We start from the raw sequence: 27740 nt of genomic DNA, 5'->3' as shown, positions 1-27740 counted from the left end.
TTGAACTCATATTTCAGCTCTAAATATTATTTTCTGCTACTGGGCTCACCGTATTTTTGCAATATCTGGGAAGATAATATGTGTTGGACATGGATGAAAGGCTATGTTGTATAAGGGTAAAACAAACCATTTCAGTGGTATGTTACAAAATGGTATGTAGCAAAATTAAAAAGTCTATCTCTTTAGCTCCCTATCTCTTATCTATCAGAAATACACTTGTCCCTCCATATTCGCTAGTGTTAGGGGGACAAGACCCCCGTGAATATGGAAAAACCACAAATAACAAAAACACCATGTTTTTACCCGAGAGGACACCTCTCTAGGAATCTTTAGGTCTTCCAGTGCGACCGTTGGTTAAAGTTGACCATAGAGTTGCACTGGAAGACCTAGAGATTCTTAGAGAGAACTTATTAATCAAATCTGTGAATAATCCAATTCTTAGAGAGAACTTATTAATCAGATCCGTGAATAATCAAATCCGCAAATATCAAATCCGCAAATATGGAGGGTTGAGTGTAATTTCGTTTTTTTCAGATGATTTTGGGCATTAGAAAGCCCAGTTGGGTAATGTACATTATTATAGCAGTAAAGGGGAACACTTGTAACCAGTTTTTGACCTACAGTATTTTGTTCTTTAATATCACATGATTTCTTTCATAAGATCAACTACTGGTAGTTTTGTAGAACTCTTTATCAGGTTTTGAGAAGTACTTCTGTTGGTATGTGTGTGAGAAAGCTGAAATCAGAAAAAAATGGCAGTTTAAAAGGCTTGTTAGTTACTGTCATATCCTAGCACTTTAGCTGGGGCAGTAAATGGTATCATCTAAATCATTTTAATAATAATAATAATAATAATAATAATAATAATAATAATAATATGTTTTATTTTTATACCGCTTTTCCGAGGTGACCATTTTGAATCCAAAATGGTGGCCACTGGTGTGTTGATTAGGTAATCTGCAGGGAGGTGAGAGAAATTACCTGGAAAAATCTGAGCCAGCAGTTTTTTTCTTCTACATTCATTATGAAACAGTGAGGAGTGGAATAAACAGCTAGTGCTTACAGGCTTTAATAAAGAAATCTCAATAATGTCAGATTTAGACAGTATGTGAAAATGGGGATGAGCCAATCCCTATTGGATCATTTTGTGTTCAGTTCTTAGCTTTCTGTTTCTTTCCTTCTCTAGGCTTGTCAACCTGGTCCCAGCATTCTAGGTCTCAGCACCGGAGGAGTTCATGTTCCAAGCACGAAGACAGAAAACCATCAGAGGTACTCTTTTGTTAAATAACCATACATCTTGATGAAACGCAGATGTGACTCCTTTTCCTAATACTTCTTTTTCTTTCCTTTTCTGCTCCGTCTCAGTTGGCACCCAACAACCTTTCTTCTGGCCAGGAGATCAGGGAGCTCAGCTGCTGCCACAGTCCCTGCCAGCATCAAGTTAGTTATTTAGCCATGAATATTGGGTTAGTTTGGCACCAACCCAACTTAGTTTTTTTTTTGTCCTTTCCTTTCTTTTTTTCTTTTTAAAAATTATGTTGGGTAATTTGTCTTCTGATTCGTGGTAAACAGTGAAAATGTATTTTTAGGACTGCTTTGTGTAGTTTCCTAGCTATTATGTGGCACTAATGACTATCCTTGTTCAGGGAGGAGAAATCTTTGCTTTTTTCAGTGCTTCACAGACATCACTGAGAAATCAGATCAGAGAAGGAAATACAAAGCAAATGTAACTGTTTACAATGGATCACCAACTGCAAACTTGGTGCAGATTGGCAGATGCACCATGGGATAAAAATAATATTAAAGGGAAAGGTTTTATTTTTTAGGGTAGAACTTTATTGAAATCATGTATCTTAACACATTTTGGGTTTAGGTCAAGTCATATCTCCTGTCACTTTTGTTCCTCCTTGTCCACAATTACTACCCTGATGCTATTATAACCACCTGGCCAAATGAATTTATTATTTACTAATTTTTAACCTACTTTTCAGAAACATAACTTCACAAATCAGTTTTTGAGTAGTGGGTGGTAGTGATAGATACAAACACACATAAATAAACAAAAATAACTATCAAAATTGAAGATACTGTGCTGGGTTCCAGGTTGTTCAGAGTAGAACACACCTTTTACTGCTTATTTAGATGTCCCAGTTTGTACAAAGAACTTTTAAAAGATTTTATAAGGGCATCAAAGGTGTAAAGTGCAAAGCAGTAGGAAGGGAATCCAATAATTGTGGGGCTTCCTATGTACTTGCTATCTAAAGCTTGGGAAAGTTTTGTTTTTTGAATTAAACCTCCCAAGAGTCTTCAGAAAGTGGCCATATTGACTTGTGGATTCAGGAACTGCAGTCCAAACAATGTATTTTCCCCCAGCCCCTGAGGCCATAGTTGACAATGGCCTGATCTATTACTATTCTAGTTGTTCTCATTGGTGAACACAAGCAGAAGTACAGTACACATATTGTATAGGTGTGGGCAATTCTTTTGGTCACCTTTAGGATGATGTTGGTGGATGGCCTGTCTCATTTTTTCTAATTGTAGGTGCAGATTTGCATATGTAAAGGAGTGCATGAAGTGGTTTGCTTCTTCCTTTGAACTGAAAGGGAAAACCAGTTATTTCACCCATTCCTGGAGTACATTATTGCTGGGATGCTGTATCTTTCACTTTTCAAGTCTTCATTCTTCTCTGCATTGTCTTGAATTATCTTGAATATGTGCTGAATGTTTCTCCACACACTCTAATATGCAGATTTCAAAATGTCCTTTCATATATTTATTGGTTAAAAAATATTTGCATCACACACCTCAGCTGGGAAGGCTCCAAGAGTGTTTTATTTAAAATTATTGACAAGATGGCCCTTACTCTCAGGTTTACAATCTGAAACGTGATGCAGAAGAGAGAAAGAATGTGTTGACAGGAGGAAAAGAAAACAAGGCACCAGTTCTTAAAAGTTCTATGTGCTGATGTGTGTGCCAGTTTCTGTTTTAGAGATCAATAATTTTATGGTGTTGGCTCTAGGCATGCCAGTTGCATCTGCAGAGCAGCCTGGATGGCAATATGAGGCAGTAATTCTTGCAAATTATATTCTTGATGTCCCATTAAATCCTCCTTTGTCTTGTAGCCAAAGCAACTCACCACAAATGTTTAGGCTTAGTGTTCACACCCTGTTTTCCCCCAGACATTTAAGATCTTAAAAAAAAGTATGAACTCTTTGGCTTGGCATAATCATTAGAGAAATATTATTCTGTAGCTTGTGATCTTTAGTAATGTTTGTAGATGATGCCAAATTAAAAAGGCTTAATAGCACTATAATTTCCTACAAATGCAATGTCTACCTTTTACTTAACGAAAACTTTTTTCAAAAAGTTTATCCTTGGTATTGCTGTAATACTGTCATTTTTTGGTAAAGTACAGCTGTGGAACATGTTTTTCACCAGGTGTTCATGGACTGCAGCCCCCATTTACCTTAGTTGATACATCTAGTTGAGAGGATGGTTGTTGCAGCACAACATCTGGAGGGTCACACTTTCTGAATCCCTGCTGCAAACAAAGGATGTTAAGAATTTTTAGGTTTCTTGCTCTGGAATGGTGGGGCATAAAGACTGTTTTTCTAATGGGACAGGCGAGTAAGGCAGACTACTCTTGCCCAACCTCTTTCAAGATACTTACATGGAGATTTTGGAGAAGTTACTTTCTAGATTACAAGTCCCAGAATCACCCATTCTCCATTGGCCATTGGCTGTGCTGTCTGAAATATGAAAAGTAACATTTCCAGTCTTGACTATATGTGATATGCAGAATCCTTACTCAAGGAGCTAGACTAAAGAATTGTCAGTCATGGCAACATAAGCATCTCTTTGACCACTTTGTTCCTCATTTTGAGTTTGATGTCGCTCAGAGCTAATGGGACTCTCTGTGATACTTTAAATACCCCTGCTTTTAATTGCGCACATCCCAGAATCAACCCAGCCAGCAACATCCCTTGGAGTGAATCCATGCTTAACGCTCCTATTTAGTGTGTCTGTACAGTTAGTACTGTACAATTTCTCTGTTCTAGAGAAATCTCTGACTATTGTGATACGATAGAAGTGGATAGCAATATGCCATAAATGCAGTGTAGTGAGAGCGATGGATATATCGGACAGTGTGCAAGAAATGCATTCACATTCTCACCCTGCAGTATTGGAAAAGCATACCATGCCATGATCCAAGCATTGACACTAGATCAGTCCCAGTAAAGCTCTGGAATTAAGCCATAAGTGGTTTGAGGATATGAGCCAGAATAAACAATATTTTGCTGCTTTCCCCTCCATCCTAGACAATCTGTTTGCAGCCTTGTAAGTGTGTAGAATGGAACTGACTTGTGTGGCTTGCTTACTGCACTGGCCACAAACTGGAGAGGCCTCAGGTGGATTGTTTAAGAGATGCTGTCTGTCTTGTGGTGATCTTTGTTAGCTCTGCATGGACTGATTCATTTGTTCTGCTTGTGTAAAAATTCTCTAATTCTTGGCTGGAATCATTTTGCATATTATGGCAGTGATTTCACTTGTTCTGGGATCATGTGGCAGTGGCTAAAGAAGAGAGAGGGAAGCTCTGAGAAGCCTGTTTTTTCACGTGCCTTGCTTCCTTCACAACTGCAGCAAAATTCCAGTACTGTATTCCAGTATCTATCTCATCCCTGCCCAGCACTGTTTAGACTTGGTAACTCCTGCTTTGTTGCACATGGCATTCAGCAGTTACTGTTAATACATAAGCTTGAAGATGCAGTGCTAAGCATGAATTATTTCTGGTTGCTTTGTAATATTTTATTGGCATGAGTATGTGAGGAGAGGAAATGAACAGTCTTGTTCCTTTTAATGCCTGCCACTTTGTGGCTTCTGTTTTGCTGATCAGCAGTGACAAATCAGTTTGACTCAAGCACATGTAAGGGCCAGATCTTAGGCTTTCCCCACAGATTTATGCCCACTTAACTCATGACAAATGCTGGATTAGGGACCCCATCCCTGCTTGTTTGTGGCTGATAAGTTCCTACAACTTCCAAGATGTCTGATTAGTTTAGAAATTGTTGCATTCAAAGCAAAGTTAGAACTGTGGCTGCAAAGTATGTAATTGTTAATCTGGAGGACAGATGGTCCTCTAACAGTACACACTGTGGGGCTGCAACAAGAATCTTGGCTACAAACTTGCCTGGCTGATATGCTGGCTAAATGAAAGAAGGCATCTGTAGCATGTCCTCTGGTGGACAGCTAGGTGTACAGCTTTCTTGCTAGGCTGATGCTCAGATGGTGGTTAAATTGTCACCTGCTTTTGGCCTCTATCCTTCTGACATAGTTTCACTGTAGCTCACATCCTACCAGGTTGAGGGATGTTTGTTTCTCAGTTGGGCATGATGCCAGAACAGGCTCAAATCTTGTAGCAATTAGTAGTGCCATTCAGGAATGAATTAAAATGCAATTGATGGTCTGGCCTTAGGGCCCGTCCTCATGCTTACATTTTCAGTCATGCAAGTCTCCATGAGGTGACGTCTAAATTAACATTAGATTCACATGTGGATTAATTTTTATTAAGGCCTTGAGATTTAGTCATAAATGCCTCCTGTGTTTAAAACACATGGAGGGAGAAAAGGCCCTTCTTCCATTGTCACCATCCCTGACAACCGGGTCACATACTTGGTGGAAGATCTGAACTGGGATCTTTGCCTTCAGCTATATGTGTAAATATGTGAAGCGCACTGATGACTAGAACTTTGGTTTGAGTTAGAACTGATCTGATTATGAAAGCCAGAGTTTTCCTTTCCAGAGTAAATATTGACTCTTGCTACAGGTAAACCATGTATTCCCCTAACCAAATTGTTGTGGTAAAGCCATCTCGAGAATCAGCCACTGGCCTTCAGTTATGGATATCACATGGAAAATCTATTGCTCTCATGTCAACAGTTTATTCCACATGACCCTGAGAAGAACCAGAATTAGGTACATTAGAAGGCAGTAAGATCCCATCAGTCATACAGCGAGAGTGTGAACTTAATGGAGTATTTGTAGAGATTGTATGTACCTCTGCTACACACTGTACTACTTGCTGCCAGTCACATTACTCACACATGCTTCCTTGTCCATTTAAAGTTGATGCTGAGTTTCAACAACCTCTGGAGAAATTCTCTCATGGGCACCAGTTCAAAGTTACCTTAACCAGTGAGCCTATGCTTTGTGGAGATATCAGGATCTGATATCCTGATCTGATCAATGGATTATTTTGCTCACTATTGCCTATTATGACTGGTACTTGTTCTCAAGTAGAGGTGGTTGCAGCTCTGCTGATATGCTGGGAAGTGAACCTGGGATGTTAAAGGATACAGAGCATGTGCTGCTTTATAGTTTGGCTGCAGGGACATGGTTATCTCTGAACTCTGACCTTGTCTTAAAATGAAAATGCCAGTAAACTTGCCAGCATCAAGATAATACATGGTTTGCCCTTACTACAGAGCTTTGAGAAGTTCTTTTTCTTGACTATTATTCTCTGGCCACTGGTCATACTGATTAGGGGATTATGAAAGTGGAAGATCAAAAAAGTAACTTTTAAAAACTTGGCTTTATAGCACTAGTAAATAGTGTGAATGAAAAGAACAGGATCTTTCATATGGGATTTTATTTAGGTAGGATTTGAATAACTCTCATTTTAATTTACATTGGTAAAAACTGATGATCCCTTTACACAGTAGTGTTGTGTGTACTAAGGAAGGCAAGTAATAGAACTGTAGACCATGAGTCCAGTTAAATGTGCTTTCCACCTGTCTGTTTCAGCATGCTGATGTGGATAACTGTTTGGCTTCGTAAGAGACCATGTTAGTTTGTTGTTGAAACAGCGAACTTGGTGTGCATACTGCTCCATGGTAACCCTGGAGCTGTGAAGCATAGAATGTAAATATCAGATGTCAGTGTCTCATCTTTCTCTCTTTCTCTCCCTCTCCCTTTCTTTTGCAGGTGTTCAGAACTGACCTGATCACTGCTATGAAGCTACCTGATTCTTACCAGCTAAACCCTGATGATTACTATGTGTTGGCAGATCCCTGGAGACAGGAATGGGAGAAGGGTGTTCAGGTGCCAGTCAGTCCTGGGACAATCCCAGAGCCCAGAGCCAGGTATAGTTTGGTGAAGCCACTAGGAAACCAAACAATCATCCCATTTACCTAATTTTTAAAGCAACTCTAGATGCCTGTATTTTGGATTTCCATATTTAGTCTGATCAGGTGGATCTAAGAATCTGCAACTTTGTGACTGGGGCTTTCAGAGGTGTGCTTCATTCCTTTGCATCCTTTAGTCTCATTTCTGATCAGTCCTTCCAGGGAGGTGGAGAACAAGCTGGGATTATTCTTTTACTGCTATTTGTGACCATACAGATTGCCTTAGCCAAAAGCAGTAGGCTCAGTTCTTTATGGAGGAACTTGTTTCTTTTCCTCCTTTCCTCTGCCCATGTCTAGAAATGCTGATTCCTCATAGAAGTGACATAAATTACATAGATATTGACAGAAAATAACTTCTAAAAAGGTTTGCTTCATGGCAGTTGTGGCTGAAACCTTATAAATATGTGAACACATAGTTCAGATTTCTGATTGTCACAATGGGTGACCTGTATTAAGCTCAATTTCTAAATTTCCCTGTTTTATTCAGCCATTCTCTGATGCTGTTACATGTCTCTATTTCCCTCCTCAAACTCCAGTGTTACCTATTTATACATGACATAACAAACTCTTTTTCCTTCAGCAAAACCCACTACCACAGCAACATGATCTGTGGAAAAATGAGAAAATTCTGCAATGTTCAACCAGAATGAAGTCATTTCAGAATATGTACACATTAATACTGATTTAGGGTGTGCCTGCCTGGTCCAGAATACTCCAGGAGCAGCCTGGAGTATTCTGATTCTGAAGCTACCTCAGTGTTGCGCTGTTACCCAGGCACTCCGGAGCAGCAGCGGTTGGCTGTTACACACACACACCCTGCTGTGCTGCCACAGGTCACTCCCCCAGAGGCTGAAAACAAGGTGCTCAGTTTCGTTCCCCTGTCTGGGTGCTTCATTCTGAGCTCGGAGGGAGTAACTTGCACTGATGGGTGGCACAGCAGGATGTGTGTGTGAACAGCCCACTGATGTTCTGGAAGAACCAGAGCAAAACATGAGGGTTTTTAAAAATTCAGTATAGAGGGGAATACAGTGGGTTCAGTGCTATTTGCATCAGAACTAGGGATTAGGCCTTGAGTCATCAGGACTACTTGTCCTGAGGATTTGGGGAGGATGTGTTATTTGGTTTGTGCGGACACAGCCTTATTCACTGTGGTCATTCTTTTAGATAGCATATTAGGTTTAAGAGTGTAGGAAGCTGCCTTATACCATCTCAAACCACCTCCTTTTAATATTATGATGGCATGAACTGAACCTGCAGACTATGGTGTAGAAAGTATATATATTCTCAGAAGCTGTTCCTCCCTTAAACTATAGATTCCCCCCCCCCCCCCCCCCAAACAGAAGTGACCATACAAGTATTATACTATCAGGAGCTTTTCTCATTGTGGAATGTGAAGCTTTCCTTGTAAAATGTTCTAGGTAATTATATAAAATGTTATGTCTGTAACCTCCATCTATTGTTTTCAGCATGATTCCCCCATGAGTCTTCATGTGACTGCTGCATAAATTAATTTCATGTTGGCATCCAGCTTTAAAGTATAGTCTGAAGTTGTGAAGATTTGTGGTTGCATAATTTGTGTTGAAAGTGCAGCATAGCCTGTGTTCTAAATGTGATTTTGGCTATATTCAAATATTCTATAAAAATAGAATAGGGTAAATCCTATTCATTTAATTTAGATGCAGACAGAAAGAGAGTGATTTAAAAGAGAATTAAAAAAACATTGTTTTTTAACCAGGTTTATATAACTTTGAAATTTGATTGCTGTTGTCTTGGCTGCATGTATTTCTTGTCTTTATATGTTTACTCATATGCTTACATCTTTTAGATAGGTTTCTTGCTTCTTTTATGAGTGATAGAAATATAGATTTTCCAGATTATTAAGTAGAATGAAGGCTACTTAGTTTCCTTGCTTTTGCAGTTTTTAGATTCAGTATTTTACTGATAAAGTATTTAGAGTTGATCTTCATGGTTTCTGGCAGATTCATTAATGTCAAGTACAAAATGTGGCTACCATGCATAGGATCAGTGTGCTAAGAATTTTTCACCTGTTCTCATACGCAGCACTCCAATTTTATTGGGCAAAATTGGATGCCTGTGCACACCTTTAATATTCTCATTCAAGTTTCTTGCTACATTAGGTGCAATTTTTTTAGTGTTGCAGAAGTGCTCTTGAGTTTATAGGAGTCCTCAGTACATGGGCTTCCTGCTATGATGGAACTGTATTGTATTCTGAATTTTGAAGGGGTCCCTTAATACCTGTTATTCAGTGCTGTATCATGAGAGAGCAGAAGACGGAGAAATCTGACTTGTTTTTGAGACCCAGAAACTCATACCCCACTTCAGGACATGTATTTCAATAGAATAATATCTTTGTAGTTTGAGTTTTCATGGACCCATTCATGGATTATCATATGGCAGTGACAGGTCCCTTGTGGTTGAGCTGAAGTTTTATGATCTAAAGTGAATATATTGTATGGTAATTGAAATACAACCTATTCTTGCATTTGTTGCATTTCTGATATCCCTTTATCTTGCAGTTTATGCAGTAAAGGTGACCCGTCTGTAAATATATTAGTACATACCCAGTGAGATTAATTTTTAGATAAATCCAGAAGACTATATAACCCCTCTCCACAATTTTGATGTTTTGATTCTTTGTATTTAATAATATTTTTGGATTTTTATTCATTTTAAAATAGTTTTAAAATGTGTATTTTATCATTCTTGCTACAGTGCACCCTTGCTGTCTGCGAGGGATCTGTTCCAGACACACCCAACCCGTGGATAAAAAGTCCCATTCTTTTTCAATGGGCACATGCTCCTGCTTGCACCACCACATGTATGTGTGCCCATTGAGAAAGCCAGGGCTTTCCATCCACAGAAGCTCAGACCACGGATGGCAAGCCTGTGGTTGGTGCAGGCGCACTGTATTTAAAAGCTGATGCTATTTTAAACATGTCGTAAACTGTCTAGAGCATTTTTTTAGAAAAAGAAAGGCAGAGTATAAATACTTTTAATAGCTAATAAAATCAGTTATTTTTATTTTGTTATAAGCTGCCTTGGGTTCTCTGTTGGGAGAAAATGGGATAACACACTCTCTCTCTCTCTCTCTCTCTCTCTTATTATGCAGTCACATCACTGTAGTGTTATGAGATGATGAGATGGTCTTTGTGAAACTTTGGACAGTAAATTGAATGGGAGGAGGTTTTGTAGCCTTTAAGAGAACTAACACTTCCTGTTTGTTACACTTTCAGAGTGGTGTCAGAGACAAAAGCAGTCATATTTACAAGACCTCGGAAATACATTCTTTCCTCGGGTTCAGAGCCCCCTGAGCTTGGCTATGTTGATATTCGAACTTTGGCTGAGAGTGTATGTCGCTATGACCTTAATTACATGGATGTCGCATGGTTGGAAATGGCCAATGAAGAATTCAAAGAAATGGGTGAGTGAAGCATTGCAGTACTAACCAGCGATGGGTTGAATTTTGAGAGAAGTGCCAGGGACCAGGCCAAGTTGTTATAGTGGTACAGCTGTCCTTCATATTGTGTATGATTGAGCTGTGTGTTCAGAAACAAAAAGAGGGGGAAACCCAAACAAGTTGTATATTTTTGTATATACATGGGATAGATGGGATGTGATGATCAGAGAAGAAAGAAAAGTTTAAGACAAATTGAAACACTGCTCTAGGTTGAGAAGTGGCAATATGACAGCTGTTTTCCCAAAGACAGGATTTCTAAGACATGGTTGAAAAGTAAGGGAAATGGAAACCTGCCTGAAAATCCAAATAAGGTTATGCTGAAATGCTTTAATAGGCTAGTTAATTTAGCTTATGAATTACTCAGAGTTGTCTAGAGGTTGTGGAAACATTCAGAAAGTACCCTTCACATTTCTCTAGAATTGACAGAAAATATTTGAAAGGCTTCTGTGAAGTTTACTACACACATGCGTGCGTGCACGTACACGCGCACACACACACAAACAACTTCATTTATATACCGCTTCATACTGAACTAACAGCGTCTAAGTGGTTTACAACTGTAAGCTAATTGCCCCCAACAATTTGGGTACTCATTTTAGTGACCTTAGAAGGATGCAAGCCTGAGTCGAGCTTGAGCCCTTTTGCTGGTATTGAACTCGCAACCTTATGGTTTTGAGTGAGTGGCTGCAGTACTGGCATTTAACCACTGCGCCACAGGGCTCTACACCCAGTATTTCAGTGTGTGTGCGTGTGTATATATATGTATATATACACACGCATACAAACACATACCCAGTATTTCACAGAACAATGATTACAACAAATAACATGTTGTAAGACAAACTAAACTTCACAAGTGTTTAGAATGACTGGTTGAGTAAGAACATTTTTGCTTGGGGTAAGTCAAGATCAAAGGGAGCCTTTTTTGGGTGGACATCCCACAATCCAAGTGGCTCTGTCAAAAAGTCTCCTCTTTGTTGTTAAGTAGCATTGCTTTGATAAAGGAGACCCTTAGAGAACACCTGGGTTTAGTCTGGCTGCGATTCAGCACAGAGACCTTATAAGGCTGCACATTCCTCTTTTGGTGCTCAAGAGCAACTGGAATGAGCCTAGTTACCCCCGGTCAGCAAGTCAGTGGCTAGGGAAATGGAGCTGTATCTAGCAGCCCTTTGGCTGTTGTTGTATGCTGAGGTGAGGTGGAGACCTGCATGCTGGGGTTCATCCTTTGACAAGATCCAGAAAAGTATATATAACCCCCAGTTTCACCTGCGTATGTTACCTAAAAGAAGCTGACCTGTAAGTTCATTGTGTAGTGTGTGAAGACAGTGGAATTGTCCGTTGACTACTCTAGGCACAGGTTGATAGTAGGGTGAAATTTATTGAATTCTGGTGGAACCTTGTAGTTGATGGTTTTCTGTGACTTCACATGATGAAGATGTCATCAATATATATATCGTAGTTAGATGGGAGGTTGCTAGGTGTAAGAGCTGAGGAAGTGTTGCTCCAGTTCAGTTACGAATATGTTTGTGTCCCGTGTTCCTTGAAATTTCAGTGTCGCCCTCTGTGGCCCTCCAGATATTTTTGGGTATCCCATAATTCCACACCGTTGGCTAAACGAGATAGGGTAAGGCTATTGGGATTTCTAGCTAAAAACATTTGGAGGACCAGAGTTGCCTACAGTGATATAAAATTGATATAAGAAGCTTTAACCATCAGTGTCTTTGTGTCTAGATTAGCAGCCAGCTTGTATCCTGTACAAAGAGAAATACAAGATATGAATAAATAAAATCTATTTTTTTTAAAAAAAAAGATAAATAAACGCCATTGGATTAAATAATTAATTTTTCAGGGATGCCTGAACTGGATGAATACACCATGGAGAGAATCATGGAAGAATTTGAACAGCGATGCTATGACAACATGAATCATGCCATTGAGACTGAAGAGGGGCTTGGAATCGAGTATGATGAGGATGTGGTCTGTGATGTTTGCCAGTCTCCAGATGGTGAAGATGGCAATGAGATGGTGTTCTGTGACAAATGCAATATTTGTGTTCATCAGGTATCAAAGACATATGCAACCATAATTAATATTGAGACTATTTTGTATATATTTTTCCATGGCAAGGAGAATGTACTGAAGATTTTAAACAATGTCAGTATTTTTTATAAAGATGCTTGGGTATTGTAGGTGAAATACATTTGTATAAGCAAAAAAAAAAAAAAAAGAGATGAGAAGAGATGGGAAGGAGATTTGCTTGATAATTTGGATAAAGTATTGGTGGCTGAGAGAGAGGGCAATGTAGCAATTTGAGTGATGGACTGACACTTTGGGGATCAGGATTCAATTCCCTGCTTGACCATGGAAACCCACTGGGTGACCTTGCATGAGTCACATTATCAGACTCAGAAAATCCTATCGCCTTAAGGTTGCCATAAGTTGGAAATGATTTGAAGGTACACAAAAACAGCAACAACAACTCAACACAACACAATTGGTGGCTGCCTATTGGAGGGCTTCTCTATGCCTCTCATGTTTCTAAATCAGGGCAGATGATTTCCAACAGTGCTGGGAGAGGGCTGTATCTGTTTGGCTCTTCCACGTTCATTTTCTTGGAGAAATCCACAAGATTGGGTGCTTCTTTTCTTATGCACCTGTCCAAAAGTAAGAGAAAGATCCTGATCCAGCTCTTATGGCCCTTAATAGGAATGCTCACCATTGGGATTAAACGCTATATGTCTCTCTCTACGGTGGGAAAGGCTATGTAGATCACTCCATCATGGGAATATCTAAAAAAAGAATCTCTTGAGCAATTAGGCCGTGTGTCCCAACTTGTGGCCCTTCAAGATTGGATCACAACTTATAAAAGTTACTTGTGTGGGCTACATCTCCCATATTTTCCAAGGTCACACACTGTTGGCAGGAACATTGTGGTAGCTCAGTCCAAAAACAAAGAATCCCAAGCTTGGTATTGGACTATATACCATCATCACCACTTGCAGTATGGGCTTGGCGTTGGCTAGGTGGTGCAGCTACACTCTTTACTTCCAAAAAATATGAAATCGAGGGTGTAGACAATTTTTTCTTTATATATGTGTAGAAAGTGCATTATCCAATTCATTTTAAATTTAAAATGTTGGAGGGGACCCAGACCCACAGACAGATTTTAAAATCTTTAAAAAAAAAAGAAAAAAAAAATTGGGTTGTTTTCTATTCTCATTCATTTTCCCTTAAAAGATCACCAGGTCTTTCTGGTCTTGTAGCTACATCTATAAAAAACATTTATTATATATATTACTGTAAGCGTCTGAGGTCTACACGCAGAGTAGCCTACCATAGATACCATGACAAATGTTTTCAGGCAGACAAAATTTAGATGGCTATTTTTAATATATCAGCATTTTGTGGTTGACTGTTTCCTGTTGAGGGAGAAATCCACCATGTTGTTCTGTTTATTTTATGGTTTTTGAATTTTGTCCTTTTACCAATAATGTCTGATAAACAAGAAGGGTTTTCATTATTTCTTTTGGTGATGTGCTAGAAAAGGCATATAAATGTGTTCACATATCCACGTAGGGAAAACTGTATTGTTTTGTTTATTTTAAAACTCATCTGCTTGTATTACTGGAAGTTATGCCTATGGCATTGTGATGATTACGGAAACATATTGTTGTTGTTGTTGTTCTGTGCCTTCTAGTCATTTCTGACTTATGGAAACCCTAAGGCAGGGTAGGCAACCTGCGGCCGCGGGCCAGATGCGGCCCAGCGAGGGCTTTGGAACCAGCCCCAGCCCAGTCTGCCGTCCGATTGCCGCCGGGGCCTTTGGGGGGCAATTGTCTATAGAAGCCTCAGAAACATGCATTTATATTAACATTTTTTAAAAATCAGCAAATTTTTCGCGTGTCCTCCATTTTTTAAAAAAAGTGTGTTCCATTTGAAAAATTTGTCCTACATTTGTCCTGGTTATTTATATATTTAATTTTTTAAAAAATATTTAATTATTTATTTTTTGGCTTCGGCCCCCAGTTGTCTGAGGGACAGCAACCCGGCCCCCGGCTCAAAAAGATTGCCTACCCCTGCCCTAAGGTGAACCAGTCATGCGGTGTTTTTCTTGGCAAGATTTGTTCAGAGTAGGTTTATGCACCATCAAAAGATAAAAATTGTCAAAACTAATACAGGCTTGACTAAGCTTTCCATATGTGTTTGCTGCAAGAAGCAATGACATTCCACAGATTGTGGTCATACTTTCCTTGGGCAAAAGGCTGGCCACCACCTAGAGTGGTAGCATTTTTACTCTTGGAACACCCTCTTTCCTTTTTTGTGTTTCACCTTCTCATCTTTCAGTGAACACGGATATAAATATCTCCTGTGCTTATTTTAGTTTCACGTTTCTGGCTTAACTCCAGTTGAGTAATGATTAAGCCAGGCAGGAGTCTTCCTTCCCTTTGCTGTTGTAGCTGGTTAAGATTGTCTCTCTTTGGTTCTCGTTCCAGCTTCCCACAAAGTGCATAGTTTAGGATTCACTCATATCTGGGATAAACTATTCCAGTCAGTTCAAGACATCTGCACAGTCATTGCTTGCTGAGTATGCAAAAAAGAATTATTGTAGTCATGCCACCATGGTTATATTTGCACTAGCTTAGAAGGTACTTAAAACATGGCATAACTACTAAAAATTTATTTTGGCATGACTGAACAGCTGCGAGGCTTGTAATGATAATAATAATAAATAGTTTATTTATATACCGCTTTTCCTGTAGTCAAAGTGGTGTGTACAGCATTTGAAATGACCCAATGCCATATTCCATACAGCAAATTAAAACGGTAATACAAATTTCAATCCAATATAATTATCTAAAAATATGAATTCACGCCGTATTAAAAAACATAATATATATATAATACATATCAATCATTTGGGGGATACTTTTTACAAAGAATTGGAAGAATAAGTTGTTAGGAAGAGGTAGGTTTTCAATGCCTTTTTAAAGGCTTCCACTGTACCACTGGGCGGATCTCTTCTGGAAGAGCATTCCAGAGCGTGGGTGCTACAGCCGTGTAAGCTCTTTGATGGGTAGTCGCCAAACCTCACCTTAGGGTTTCGAGTAATAATTTACTGTTGTTCTGAGAGTGCGGGGGTGGATTATGCAGAGAGAGGCATTTCCTCAAGTAACCAGGGCCCAGCCATTTAGGGCTTTTAATGGTAATAACCAACACTTTGTATTGGGACGGAGCGATTGGCAGCCAGTGGAGAGATTTTAATACGGGTGTTATAGATCCGATCTAGTTATCCCTGTAATCAATTTGGCTGCAGCATTTTGAATCAGCTGAAGCTTCCGACCTGATACACAGGTAGCCCCATGTAGAGCGCATTACAGAAATCCAAGCGGAGGTTACCAGTGCATGTACTACATTTTCTAGGTCCTTTCACTCAGACAGGAGTAGCTGGCATATCAGCCGAAGCTGGTACCAAGCACTCCTGGCCCTCGCATTACTTGAGTGATAACTACAGCGATGGATCCAGGAGTACTCCCAGACTACGAACAGCGTCCTTTAGGGGAAAGTTTAACCCCGTCCAGGACAGGATGGCAAAATTTCCCTGTCTGGATTCGGAGAACTGTCATGATTACCTCTGTTTTCTCTGGATTCAGTCTGAGTTTTGTTTTTCCTCATGATGTGTGAGAAGTCACCACTGGGTTGGCTAGATGACTTGATTGGCTTCATGCGTGGAGATTCATTTTCTAATTTGATCCATCCGATAGCATAGGGAAGTGGAATTCTGTATTCTCTTAGCTGCATGGAGTCCTGACCATCAGAGAAACCACTTTAACAACATATACGTTACTATTTGCTCCTGCTGCAGGGGAAGTACTTATTTTGTTTTAATGGTAGGAATTCGATCCCTACGCAGTCTATATGGTGCCTGGAGGATCTGTCCTAGTTAGTTCAGCTTCACGACAGTTTATATGGGACCACTTCATTTATTGTAGTGAGTGAGAAGTTATTATAATAAAAATAATTTTGTGTTGTACAAGATCGCTGCTGACGTATAAACAAAGGCTTGTGTAAAATGTACAGTGGACCTTGTTATCTGCTTGGGTTTGGTTTTCAGGACCCCCAGTGAATAACAAAATTTGTGTATGCTCAAGTCCCACTAATACAAGTGGCATAGCAAATGGTTGTCCCTTAATTAAATGGAAAAAATTAAGGTTGATACTGAAATTATTACTTTTTTTAATATTTCAAGCCCGTGGATGCTTGAATCCATGTATTAAAAATCCATGGATAAGTAGGGCCAACTGTAATGCCTTTTTTAATGACAATATGTTGATGTTTTGACTTTCTGCCTTTTTTCTTTCCTTATTTCCATTTCTTTTTATTTGACAATAGGCTTGCTATGGCATTCTCAAGTCCCCAGAAGGCAGCTGTGCTTTGCCGAACCTGTGCCCTTGTGTTTCAGCCAAAATGTTTATTGTGTCCCAGAAAGGCGGAAGCCATGAAGCCAACTCGAAGTGGGACAAGTGGGTCCCTGTTAGTTTTGCTTCTGGATTCCAGAGGTGGGTGTTTAGAGCATCTGTTTTGTCTGCATAAGTTAGAATGGATGGTACCTCCTTGTCAATTAGGTTTTACAGCAAGAAATGCATTGTAAAACACAATAGTTAGGAAGGATCTAATAGGGGAATTTTTATTTAGCTCAAATTGCTGAGAGGGGGGCCCTTTCAAATACCCCATGAAACCGCTTCGAATTGTATATGAAGGGCCAAATTATCCTTAAGAAATATGTGCAGAGACAGGTTCTTCATTTAAAGTCTAATTTTTTATAAAGGGAAAATTACAACCAGCAACACAGAGTATACACACACTCATACAAGGCTTGGGAAATCAAGAGTGGAAATATGGAATAGTTCAAGCAGCGTACTAAGGCTCTACTTACTCCAGTAGGCTTCTCCAGGAATCCAATGCAGTGGGATGTGGATGGGACTCAATCATAGGAGTGAATGACTGGGCCAGGAACCAGATCCGAGTTAAGGAGGGCAGCAGTTTCCCCTGCAATACAGACTGGCCCCCTACAAGGAACTTTCAGAGGGTTTTATAGGCCAATCTAGCCTCTGGCAAAGGTGCTTAATGGTGAGGACAAAAGGGGTTTGTTTGCTTGGGGCCTTGTTAACAAAGGCTTGCATTGTCTTGTTGAGGCAAAGTGTGTCTGGCAACAATTGGGGAGATGGTAGATGAGTTAAGTTAATCACTGGCTCATCAAGTGTGAGACCTAACACAAGATTTTTACTCTTGGAGGTGATGGTTTTCCCATTTAGCAACTCCCAAAATTCCGCTGGGGAGATTTCCAAAGGTGTTGTTTTCCAGGGGTCTTGTGAGGATGACTCACCTGCCTACCTGATCCACTGCTTTGAGAATTATAGCTGCTAGCCTGGCAACAGGTAGTTGCGGTCTGAAGGAACTCCACTCACACACCACAAATTTATTAAAATCCAGTTACGCTAACAATAGGTGATAGCCCAAGACGTCAGTTGGCCAGTTGTGAGATTCTACTTGCATTATATGTGAAATAAGATATTCAGTGAGGCAAGGAGCAAAATCTTTTATCATCATGTGACATGGATGCATCATGAAACTTCTAAGTAGTGGAAGGGAGATATGGCCTGTTACAGACTGCCAAAATAAAGCTTGCTTTGAGTCTCTTTGGAGTATGCTATTTAAATGATGCATGGGTCCTAAGAGTCCGGAGGTCGCGCCAAAGCCACACTCCATTCCTAAACATAGGAGTGCCGCTTGGTGCAGCTTCGGATTTTTATGATGCATGCATCATTTAAACAGCATACCTCCAAAGGACCCGAAGCAGCTTTATTTTGGCAGTCTGTAAAAGGCCTATGCAAGATGAAGAGCTCTTTATAAAAGCTCCAGACTCCCCCCCCCCCCCCACCCCACCCGTGTGTTTACAGCTAGCTGGGGATTTTGGGCAGGGGTTCTTGTGTGTGAGAGAGAATGAGTTAAGGGATGACACCACTACATGAGGTGTTTTGGGATTTTTAGGGTTTTTTTTAAAACCTTTGGTGTTAGGGGGCCTTGTGGAATTCAGTGGGGTATGATGTGTGTGTAAAAAAAAGATTGGGAGCCTCAAATGGCCTGCGGACCTTACTACCTCCACCGTTGTTATAGAGGCAGGAGCACAGTTGGCTATGGAGTGTCCTTCTGATGTTTTGCAGGAGCAAACAAGCCTGTCTGGGAGGAAGAGGAAGACACTCAGGCCAACATTGCATCTGAGTCCATGCTGAGGCAGACCTGCTGGTTTTGTTCCATTCCTCCCCACCCCTGGCCACATAGGGAAAGAGTGAATTTAGTGTCCATACAGCAGTTGTCACTGTAGTGTCCGTATAGTGAAGATTCAAACCAGAAGGCTTTTCACCTAAAGCAAAAAGATTTCAGAGAGAGACAGAGTGAAGGAGCTATTAATTCAGTGCATGTTGTATTTAAAATTTCACTTTGCAACTGGAATAGAGAGAGCCACTGTGATGTAGTAGTCTGAGGATTGGACTACATTCTGTGGAGACCAGGGTTTGAATCCCTGCTCAGCTATGGAAATCCATTGGGTGGCCTTGGGCAAGTCACACTGCCTCACCCTTAGAAGAAGGGAAGAGAATTCCCCCCCTGGACAGACTTTACCAAAAAAACTTGATAGATTTGCTTTTGGGTCACCATAAGTGATAAATGACTTGAAGACACACAATAACAACCTCAAAATTGGAAAAAGAGGTGGAGAAAGGGCACAGGGGACTACTACCAATTCTTTTATGGGGAGGATTTGGAATTCAAATATAATTTGGAGTGTAGAAGAGAAGTGCTGTAAGGAGAAAATTTGAGCTGCGATGAAAGCATGCTTGACAGTCTTATGCTCCTTAGGAGGGATAGAAATAAAACTGGGTTTGCTATCCTTAAACTAGCTACATTGCTGGATAGATTATGATTAACTTTTGGACATTAAAACAGGCAGCTGGAGATTTTTGTTTATAGTTAAATAATTCAGGATGATTGTTTTTTACTCTTTGTGCACTGCTTGATTTGTGTGTGCATGTTATTTGTATTTATTTCATGAACCTTAGGTGAGCATTGGCAGCCCAGAAAAAATGGAACCAATCACCAAGGTCTCCCATATTCCAAGCAGCAGATGGGCCCTGGTGTGCAGTCTTTGCAATGAGAAGATTGGAGCATCCATACAGGTAAGTGGAATTAGTGTTAACAGTATATATTTACTTAAGAAATTTTGCTGATCCTCTTATAGAGAAGTTTTCATTGGTAATGTCATTATTTTCATGAATTATGTTACAGAGTATTTCTGTAATGTCACTTTAGAATTTTAATCTCAAAGATGTTTTGGATTTCAAAATGTCAAGTGCTTTGGGCCTGAGGATTCTATTCTAGAATTTTTGTTCAAAGCAAACCCGCCCCCCCAAGCTGTGTATTTACCCAGATCTTTTGCCTCTCTGGGCAGTTTCCCGAGATCTGTAATGGTATGAGATCTGTTTTGCCTGACTCCAAAGGAAGGAAGGAAGAACAGATAGACAACCGGATTATGATCAACTAACTCACTGTGAACACCTGTCTTCCACTTGGTAGACTTACATTTTGAAAAATACATGGCCATTGATTGGTTCATCCAAGATTCCCATTGCTGATGCTTTTTGAGCTAGGCACTTGAGCCATCTCAGCTCTACAGGATAATCATCTGACACATTTAGCAAAATGATGATGAAATTCTTTGGTTCACCTTCTAAAAAGAACTGGCATAATTTGCAAAATTTTTACACAAACTGGAATGCAGTTGTTTTAGGTTTTTGGATTTCTTTGAAGTTTGCAATGTGGTTCTTGGAAAAATTTGTGTACAAGAATGTACAAGAATAAGGAACATTACATACAAAAATGCATACATGGGGAAAATTGTGTGCAAAAAAAGGACAAAATGAAAAAAATGATAAATTGGGGAAATTCCTTACAAAAACTTGTGCAGAAAATTCAGAAACTGATAGAGAAATTGAACAGATTGAACCTGTGGTTTCTCTAAGTGAAATAGACACCTTTGTCCAACTTGAGTTCTGTATAACAAGTTTCTACATAACATGTGCTCTGTGGGAAATTTTAACAAATAGTAAAGCAATCACATTTTCGGCCTAATTTGCACCAGTTTATGGTTGCATAATCTGTCGCTAAAGATACTATAGGTCAGGTAGCTGATGGATACTACATCTCCTTCATTGTTCTTATGTCTGTTGTCCCTGATTGATGTTCCCTGTTTTGTTTTCTTTCTGTGAATGGTCTTGCCTTGTTTGAAAGAGCTCCTCTCTTCCTCGCTTTCATTTATTCTTGTATATCTTCCTGTTTATTAGTCTTCCGGTTCTGAGGTCCCTCCACTGGCTGCCTATTAGCTTCCGGGCCCGGTACAAGGTGTTGGTTATCACCTTTAAAGCCCTAAATGGCCTGGGTCCAAGCTATCTCAGGGACCGCCTCCTCCCATATAATCCTCCCCGCGCTCTCGGAGGACTTACGCAGCCTCGAAAATCAGGCTTGCGGCGGGACCTCACCAGAGGGCATTTTCTGCTGTCTCCCCCAAAACTCTGGACGAATGAGATCCGTCAGTTGACATCATTAGACAGCTTTAAAAAAGCTGTCAAGACGGATCTCTTCCGGCAGGCCTTTTCAGATTAACCATCCCGGCCTGGGCTCCCTGACCCCCTCTTTCCTCTCGTGGCCCCATCTTCAGTGATGGTTGAGGATCTCCAGAGGGACACCAGGGTTTTTAGTTTGTTTTAATTATATTTTATGTCTTGATATTGTGTTTTTAATCTGTTATATTTTTTAATACTTTCATAAGGAGGGGAGGGATTATAATGTTTTTAATTTTATATTTTACTCTGTTATAATTACTGTTGTCAACCGCCCGGATTGGTTCGCCACAGGGCGGTATACAAATAAATATTATTATTATTATTATTATTATTATTATTATTATTATTATTCCATCCCTTCTCCTTCACCAACCCCCTTTTAAAATAAAGCTAGTGTTACACCGTATCTAATTAACATTTCTAGTTTCTTTGACAGGCCAGGCCACAGGGTAATAAATAATAAAGTAGGTGGAAGGGAATGGACTGGAGTGAATGAAGATTTCTGATATCATAGAGTCCTTTGTCTTACAGTCCACACAACATTCCCATACAGTGTACCAAAGTTACTAGTGTGTATCTGGGTATGCGGACTACCCAGATGTAATTGTGTATTTCCTGTTTATTTAAACTTGAACTAAAACAAACATATGCTCACCATACACCATGTTTTTCAGCACAGTAATTGGGATTTCTTTAATGGCAGCAGAAAATAGTGATGGCAAGAAGGATGTAAAGAGCTGGTGTTGGTTTGCATGTGGCCTGTTGCTTGTTCCTATCTTAGAACATGGCTATGAAAGTGGCTTTGGAGGAGGATTATTTTAGTAGATTGTGATACTGTGGTTCTTTGGTTTTGGTGAAAGCAAGGTTTTTTCCATGATCATCCTCAAAGATAGGCTGGGAAAAGACATGTGAGTGCCGAACAGCTCTTTTGGGGCAGGGTCATCTTCCAACACCTGTTTCCAGTCTCTGCCCAGAACAGACAGATGTCTCTTTGCTCCTGATGTTTCTCTTTTTGTTTTTCTTCTGTTTTTATTTCTCTAGTTTTTGTAGATTTTCCTAGATTCTGAGTTTGCACCTTTCTTATCATTTGGTGATGTTGCAGCCCCAGAAGATAACTGTCAGGGCTTGGTGTATCTCCTTTGTGAGGACTCCCTTTACCTTCTAATTAGCTCTTCCAGCTTTCTAGGTGAAGAGTGATCATTCCCCCCTGCATTATTATAGATTCATTCTCTTGTGATCTACTCTTCCCTATTGCACTCTGTTCTACTGTACTTTATATTAGAAGACAATCCATGTTAGCTCTTTCTTTCATGTTTATTCTTTCATGTTTATGCATAAAACATTTATTAATGTTGAGGGATTGTTTGTGGCACTTGGATTTTAGAACACTAATAAATGTTTTATGCATAAAAAAGGAAAGAACACTGCTATCTGAACAGTGAGCTGGCTACATTTTACTCTATTCTAAAAATAAATTTAAAAAAAATTAAACATTAAAGGAAGGGATTGCTTATGCAGAGAAAAATATAGATACCATATATACTCAACTATAAGTCAACCTCATATAAGTTGAGAGCAGGTTTTGGGGCCAAAATTATGGATTTTGATAGGACCTGTGGATAAATCAAGGGTAAAACTTAGCAGCATGTAACAAAGGATGTAAAGGATGAACGAAAGGAAAACAATGCTAAAGATCTTAAATTTTTTTGACAAGCGTTAACTAAAGGCTGGATGGGTGAGATAGTAGAGGGGATTCTACTATCTTTTAGGTGCCCCAAGAAGAGATTAAGGTCTCACCTTTCACCAGGGCATGGTTCTTTTTTTCATGAGAGTTAAAATACAGTATAGAATGTGTGTAGCATGTGGGTGGGAGTTGGGTTGGATTTACCCACCCTTTACCCAGTTGCTTTCCCATGCTCTAATCCAAAACTGGAGAACCTGTTGCCCTTCAAAAGTTGATGAACTTACATTATTATTTATTCATGTAGCTGAGATGGTTTTTACCATGACAGTTCCAGTGGTATCCTAGGATCAGCAAGAAGTAGTGGAGCCATGTGGGTTTCATCTCTGCTAACTGTGTCTGTTACTACATATTCATATTCAGCTGCTTGATCATTTTTACTTGGATTGGATTTCTGTTTTCTGTTCTTTATTGATTGCTTGTTGCAGCTTCCTTCCCAAGCACTGCATTGTGTGCTATGCTAAGAAGTCCCCCAACAACCAAAAAGTCCTAAAACAAGCAAGCCTGATGCCTCACTCTTGGTGCCTCGAGGCACTGTGTTTTTCTGTGTGTGTGTGTGTGTGTGTGTGTGAAATAGGTTCCCAGTCCCATTTGCAAGGCTTCTCTCCCCATGGAAAAAACACCTCATTCAACACCACTTCCTTCCCTCCCCAGTCCAATTTACAAGCCTCCTCTTCCCATGGAAAAAACACCCCATTTTACATCACTTGCTTCCCTTCTCAATCCAATATTAAAACCTCTCCTCCAGCACCTAGGAACCAGTGTTAGGGGGTTGGGAGAGAGGTCCAGAGAAGAAGGAGGAGGAATGGAAGTGGGATTTTCTTCTTTCCATCCTTTGTTATAGCCCCCTAAGTTTTACCCTCGACTTATCCACGGGTCATATCAAAATCCATGAATTAGACCCTAAAACCTTCCCTTGACTTATATATGAGGTCAACTTGTACATGAGTATATATGGTATTTTTTTTTTTTAAAAAAAAAGTCCGCATACATCATTTGTTATACCATAATCATTTACTTTAAGCATATTGAGCTTCACTGTTTGAGATTTGTACTTTCCTACTTTTTCTGCCCCTGCAGTGTTCGGTGAAAAATTGCCGCACCGCCTTCCATGTCACTTGTGCATTTGATCGTGGCTTGGAGATGAAGACTATTCTGGCTGACAACGATGAAGTCAAGTTCAAGTCGTACTGCCCAAAGCACAGTTCTGCCAAGAAGCCAGATGAAGGAAATCTGATTGAATTCACTACCCAGGAAAATGAGAATGGGACACAAGACAGCTCTCCTTCTGTCCACATAGAGCCCTTTGACAGCATGGATCAAAACCAGGAGGAGGCCCACAGGGTCAGTGTTCGCAAGCAGAAGCTTCAGCAATTGGAGGACGAGTTCTATGCTTTTGTGAATGCTTCAGAGGTTGCTAAGGCCTTGCAGCTTCCAGAGGACTCTGTAGAATTCCTTTATCAGTATTGGAAACTGAAGAGGAAATCAAACTTCAACAAACCTTTGATCACTCCAAAGAAAGATGAAGAGGACAATCTAGCCAAACGGGAGCAGGATGTTCTGTTCAGGCGACTACAGCTTTTCACCCACCTCCGTCAGGATTTGGAAAGGGTAAGATGCTGTGTTGTTCAGTATTTATGGAAGACAGATTGTGCATTGGTCCTACAACACTTGGTTTCCATCAGGAGTGGAAATTGGGCAGACTCTAGGCTGCTTAAGGCCTGGAGGGAGGCTTCCTTAGCTGTGAAAACCACCCTGGACCCCCTTGTCAATTCCAAAAGAAAAATAAAGAACTGTGCTTCCAAAAGTGTTCAGGAGACACAGTTATTGCATTCTTGTTACCCCCTCCCTATACACTTGTAAAAGGTCTGAAACACCCCAAAATTACAACTGAAACTGACTGGAGTGTCACATTTTGTGCAATTTTTGATGTGGTCTAAAGACCAAGAGGATCCAAAACAAGTGGGTGCTGCCTTCCATGACTGGTCATCTCTATTTTAGTTCCCATAAAAGCTGATGCAAAAGACCTGAGGATATGTTTGGGTGATTTTTGCATGACCATTACACTCAGAGAAGGTGATACTGGTTTACATGTGATCTGTATGTTTGTTTGGGAGTGGAGCTTATTTTGAATTTGAATGTTTGGATTTTTTTCTTTTTCCGAAGCAACTTCAAAATCATACATGATTTTCTTTTATGTGAACCTCACATGTATAGTGTATTTTGTATTTTTTAGGTACGAAACCTCACTTACATGGTGACCCGACGGGAAAAAATTAAAAGATCTGTATGTAAAGTACAGGAACAGATATTCAATCACTACACAAATCTTGTGGAGCATGAAAGAGTTTCAGGTGAGTTGTCTTCCTTTCAAGCACAATGTGACAAAAAAGCTGACATACTGGCCTGGAATTTAAATTAAAATCTGTAATGCTTGTATTAAGAGTCAACGTGGTAGTGATCTGAGTGTTGGACTAGGACACTGGGAGACCAGATGTGAATCCCCACTCACCCATGAAAACCAACTTTGTGGCCTTGGGCAAATTCTAACCTCTCTGCCATAGAGGAAGACAATAGCAAACTCTGAATAAATCTTTGCCAACAAAACACTATGTAGTAAAAGGTTGCCATAAGCAACAGTCAACTTGAAGGCACATATTAACATAACATTTTCTTTAGCTAAAACAATATAATAACCCTAATTGTTTCAGAATTCTTATATTCTTCCACAGTCCTCTTTCCATATGTAGACTTGGCTGGATAGAGCTTAAATATCCAAACACTGAATGTGTGAAAGACATAACTACTTTGATTTACATAGGCTCTGGACAGACTGCCCCAAAAGGGCAGCCTGGTGGTGGCCTGTTTCCCTCTGGAGGGACGCCGCAGCAGCCAAACTGCCTGACATCCCTCTGCCCCAAAAAGAACCTGGAAAAACCGGGTTCTTTTTGGGTCGCCAGGCACACGTCACATCACCAATGGTGCACTCGTGATTTAGGCCTGCGCAGCAACATTTATATGCTACACGTCGCTTATGTCAAGATGGTGGTGCCTGTGTGGATGGATGCCACCATTAGGCTGCCACCGTACCGTTCTAGTGTTAGGCACCGTACGGTTGGTGCGTGGTCCCTAACCCTAGAGTCGGCGGCAGCACGCCGCTTCAAGACCATCTGTCTCAAGCCTGAGAAACTTGAGAAAAGACATAACAGATAGATTTTACAAAGTGTTGGATATGTAGGCCAGTTACTGACTGCCTCCATAAATTTGGATTGAAATTATCTGCTTCCCTTCTCCAAACCATAATACATTACGATTTAAACTTCTGCAACTCGAATTCACTGATGGGTATAATCCTCAGTTAAATTGTACTTCTGCTCAGGCTTCCTTATAATGCCTTATGAAAGGCAAGGATAAGAAATTTATTTCCATTTTGGGACACATTGCACAAGGCAGTGTTACTTAATGTGATGGTCTTTGGATAAGTGGAGGTCCCTGGCAATTTTCCAAGGAGGAAATAAACAGTTGGTACTCAATTGGCACAAATTTAGTGCCGGTTCCTGACACACTATGTTGAGTGTCTTCAAGTCATTTGTGACTTAAAAGGTGACCCCAAGGAGAACCTATCACAGCAAGATTTATTCAGAGGAGTTTTTGCCTTTGCCTTCATCTGAGTGTGTGTGACTTACCCAAGTTCAGCCGGTGGGTTTCCATGGCTGAGCAGGGATTCAAACTCTGGTCTCTAGAGTTGTAGTCCATTGCTCAAATCACACCATACTGGCTTACTTCCCTGGAAGCCAATAATTACTGTTCCCACACATAGGGCTGATCCAGACCGGTGCTTTGCGCCGGCCTGGCCATGTACTAGGGTTGCCCGGGGGCAGAGCATCCGCACGCCCTGCGACCCTAGTACGTGGTGGTGGCATCATTATGGCAGCCTCCCATCTACATGGGGCCCGCCATGATTACATCACACACATAATGGTGCAGCGCGTGTGTGATGTCTCCGCGTCGCCGTAGGCCGATTATGGCGACCTGGGCGTGGTGTGGGAAGGAGCTCCGAAACGGAGCTCCTTTTTGGAGCTACATTGTTCCCACAGCAACCAAACGGCTGTGTGAACAATGCCAGGGAGAAAGGGGCAGGGCGATGCCATTTCTCCCATGGCTCTGGCTCCTGGGGTGCCAGGGGCATGAAGCCCCAAGGACACCCCTTTTCTGCGCCATGGATAAGCGTCATTTTGCCTAATCTCCATGGTCCAGAAAAACTCCGGATTGGGGCTGCAGTGCTGCCAGTGAGGCTGCCCTGCCCCCAACATGGAGATAAAAGGGGCGGCTGCAGACCGCTCCAAAGGGGCGGTTTGTACTGCACCATAGATACCTCATTGTTATATGGGACTATGTTATAGTCTGTATACTATTGGTGGGTAAAGCCAGAACCAAGAATAGATGGAGCCGCCACCCCTTCTTTTTCTTCATCTCATTTTCCCTTTCCCTGCCCGTTCTGTAGTGTGTTGTGTTAATACAGATTGCTTTTGCTAGAAGATTGAACAAACTGTAGAGGCTTTTGAAATCAGCTTTATGGCTGTAGGTTACAGAATATGCTGAACTACTTGATCTCTTCTAATGCATAAAAACATCTGAATGCAAAGCTGTATATTTTTAGATTT

At 40.5% G+C, this 27740-nt stretch overlaps 1 protein-coding gene across 1 annotated transcript in view; it reads left to right on the top strand.

Moving 5' to 3' along the window:
• Positions 1-27740, top strand: part of JADE1 (jade family PHD finger 1) — an 84378-nt gene that overhangs the window by 39894 nt on the left and 16744 nt on the right. The window contains 11 exon segments of the mRNA XM_042469690.1: positions 1187-1269; positions 6982-7139; positions 10436-10623; positions 12509-12720; positions 17050-17088; positions 17090-17216; positions 18882-19041; positions 19088-19112; positions 19776-19892; positions 24157-24687; positions 25313-25430. Of these exon segments, the coding sequence (XP_042325624.1) occupies positions 1187-1269; positions 6982-7139; positions 10436-10623; positions 12509-12720; positions 17050-17088; positions 17090-17216; positions 18882-19041; positions 19088-19112; positions 19776-19892; positions 24157-24687; positions 25313-25430 (1758 nt within the window).

The sequence above is a fragment of the Sceloporus undulatus genome, chromosome 5, assembly GCF_019175285.1.
Source record: "Sceloporus undulatus isolate JIND9_A2432 ecotype Alabama chromosome 5, SceUnd_v1.1, whole genome shotgun sequence".
Taxonomy (NCBI): domain Eukaryota; kingdom Metazoa; phylum Chordata; class Lepidosauria; order Squamata; family Phrynosomatidae; genus Sceloporus; species Sceloporus undulatus.
The sequence above is the reverse complement of the archived record's forward strand: the minus strand, read 5'-3'. Positions and strand labels throughout refer to the sequence as shown.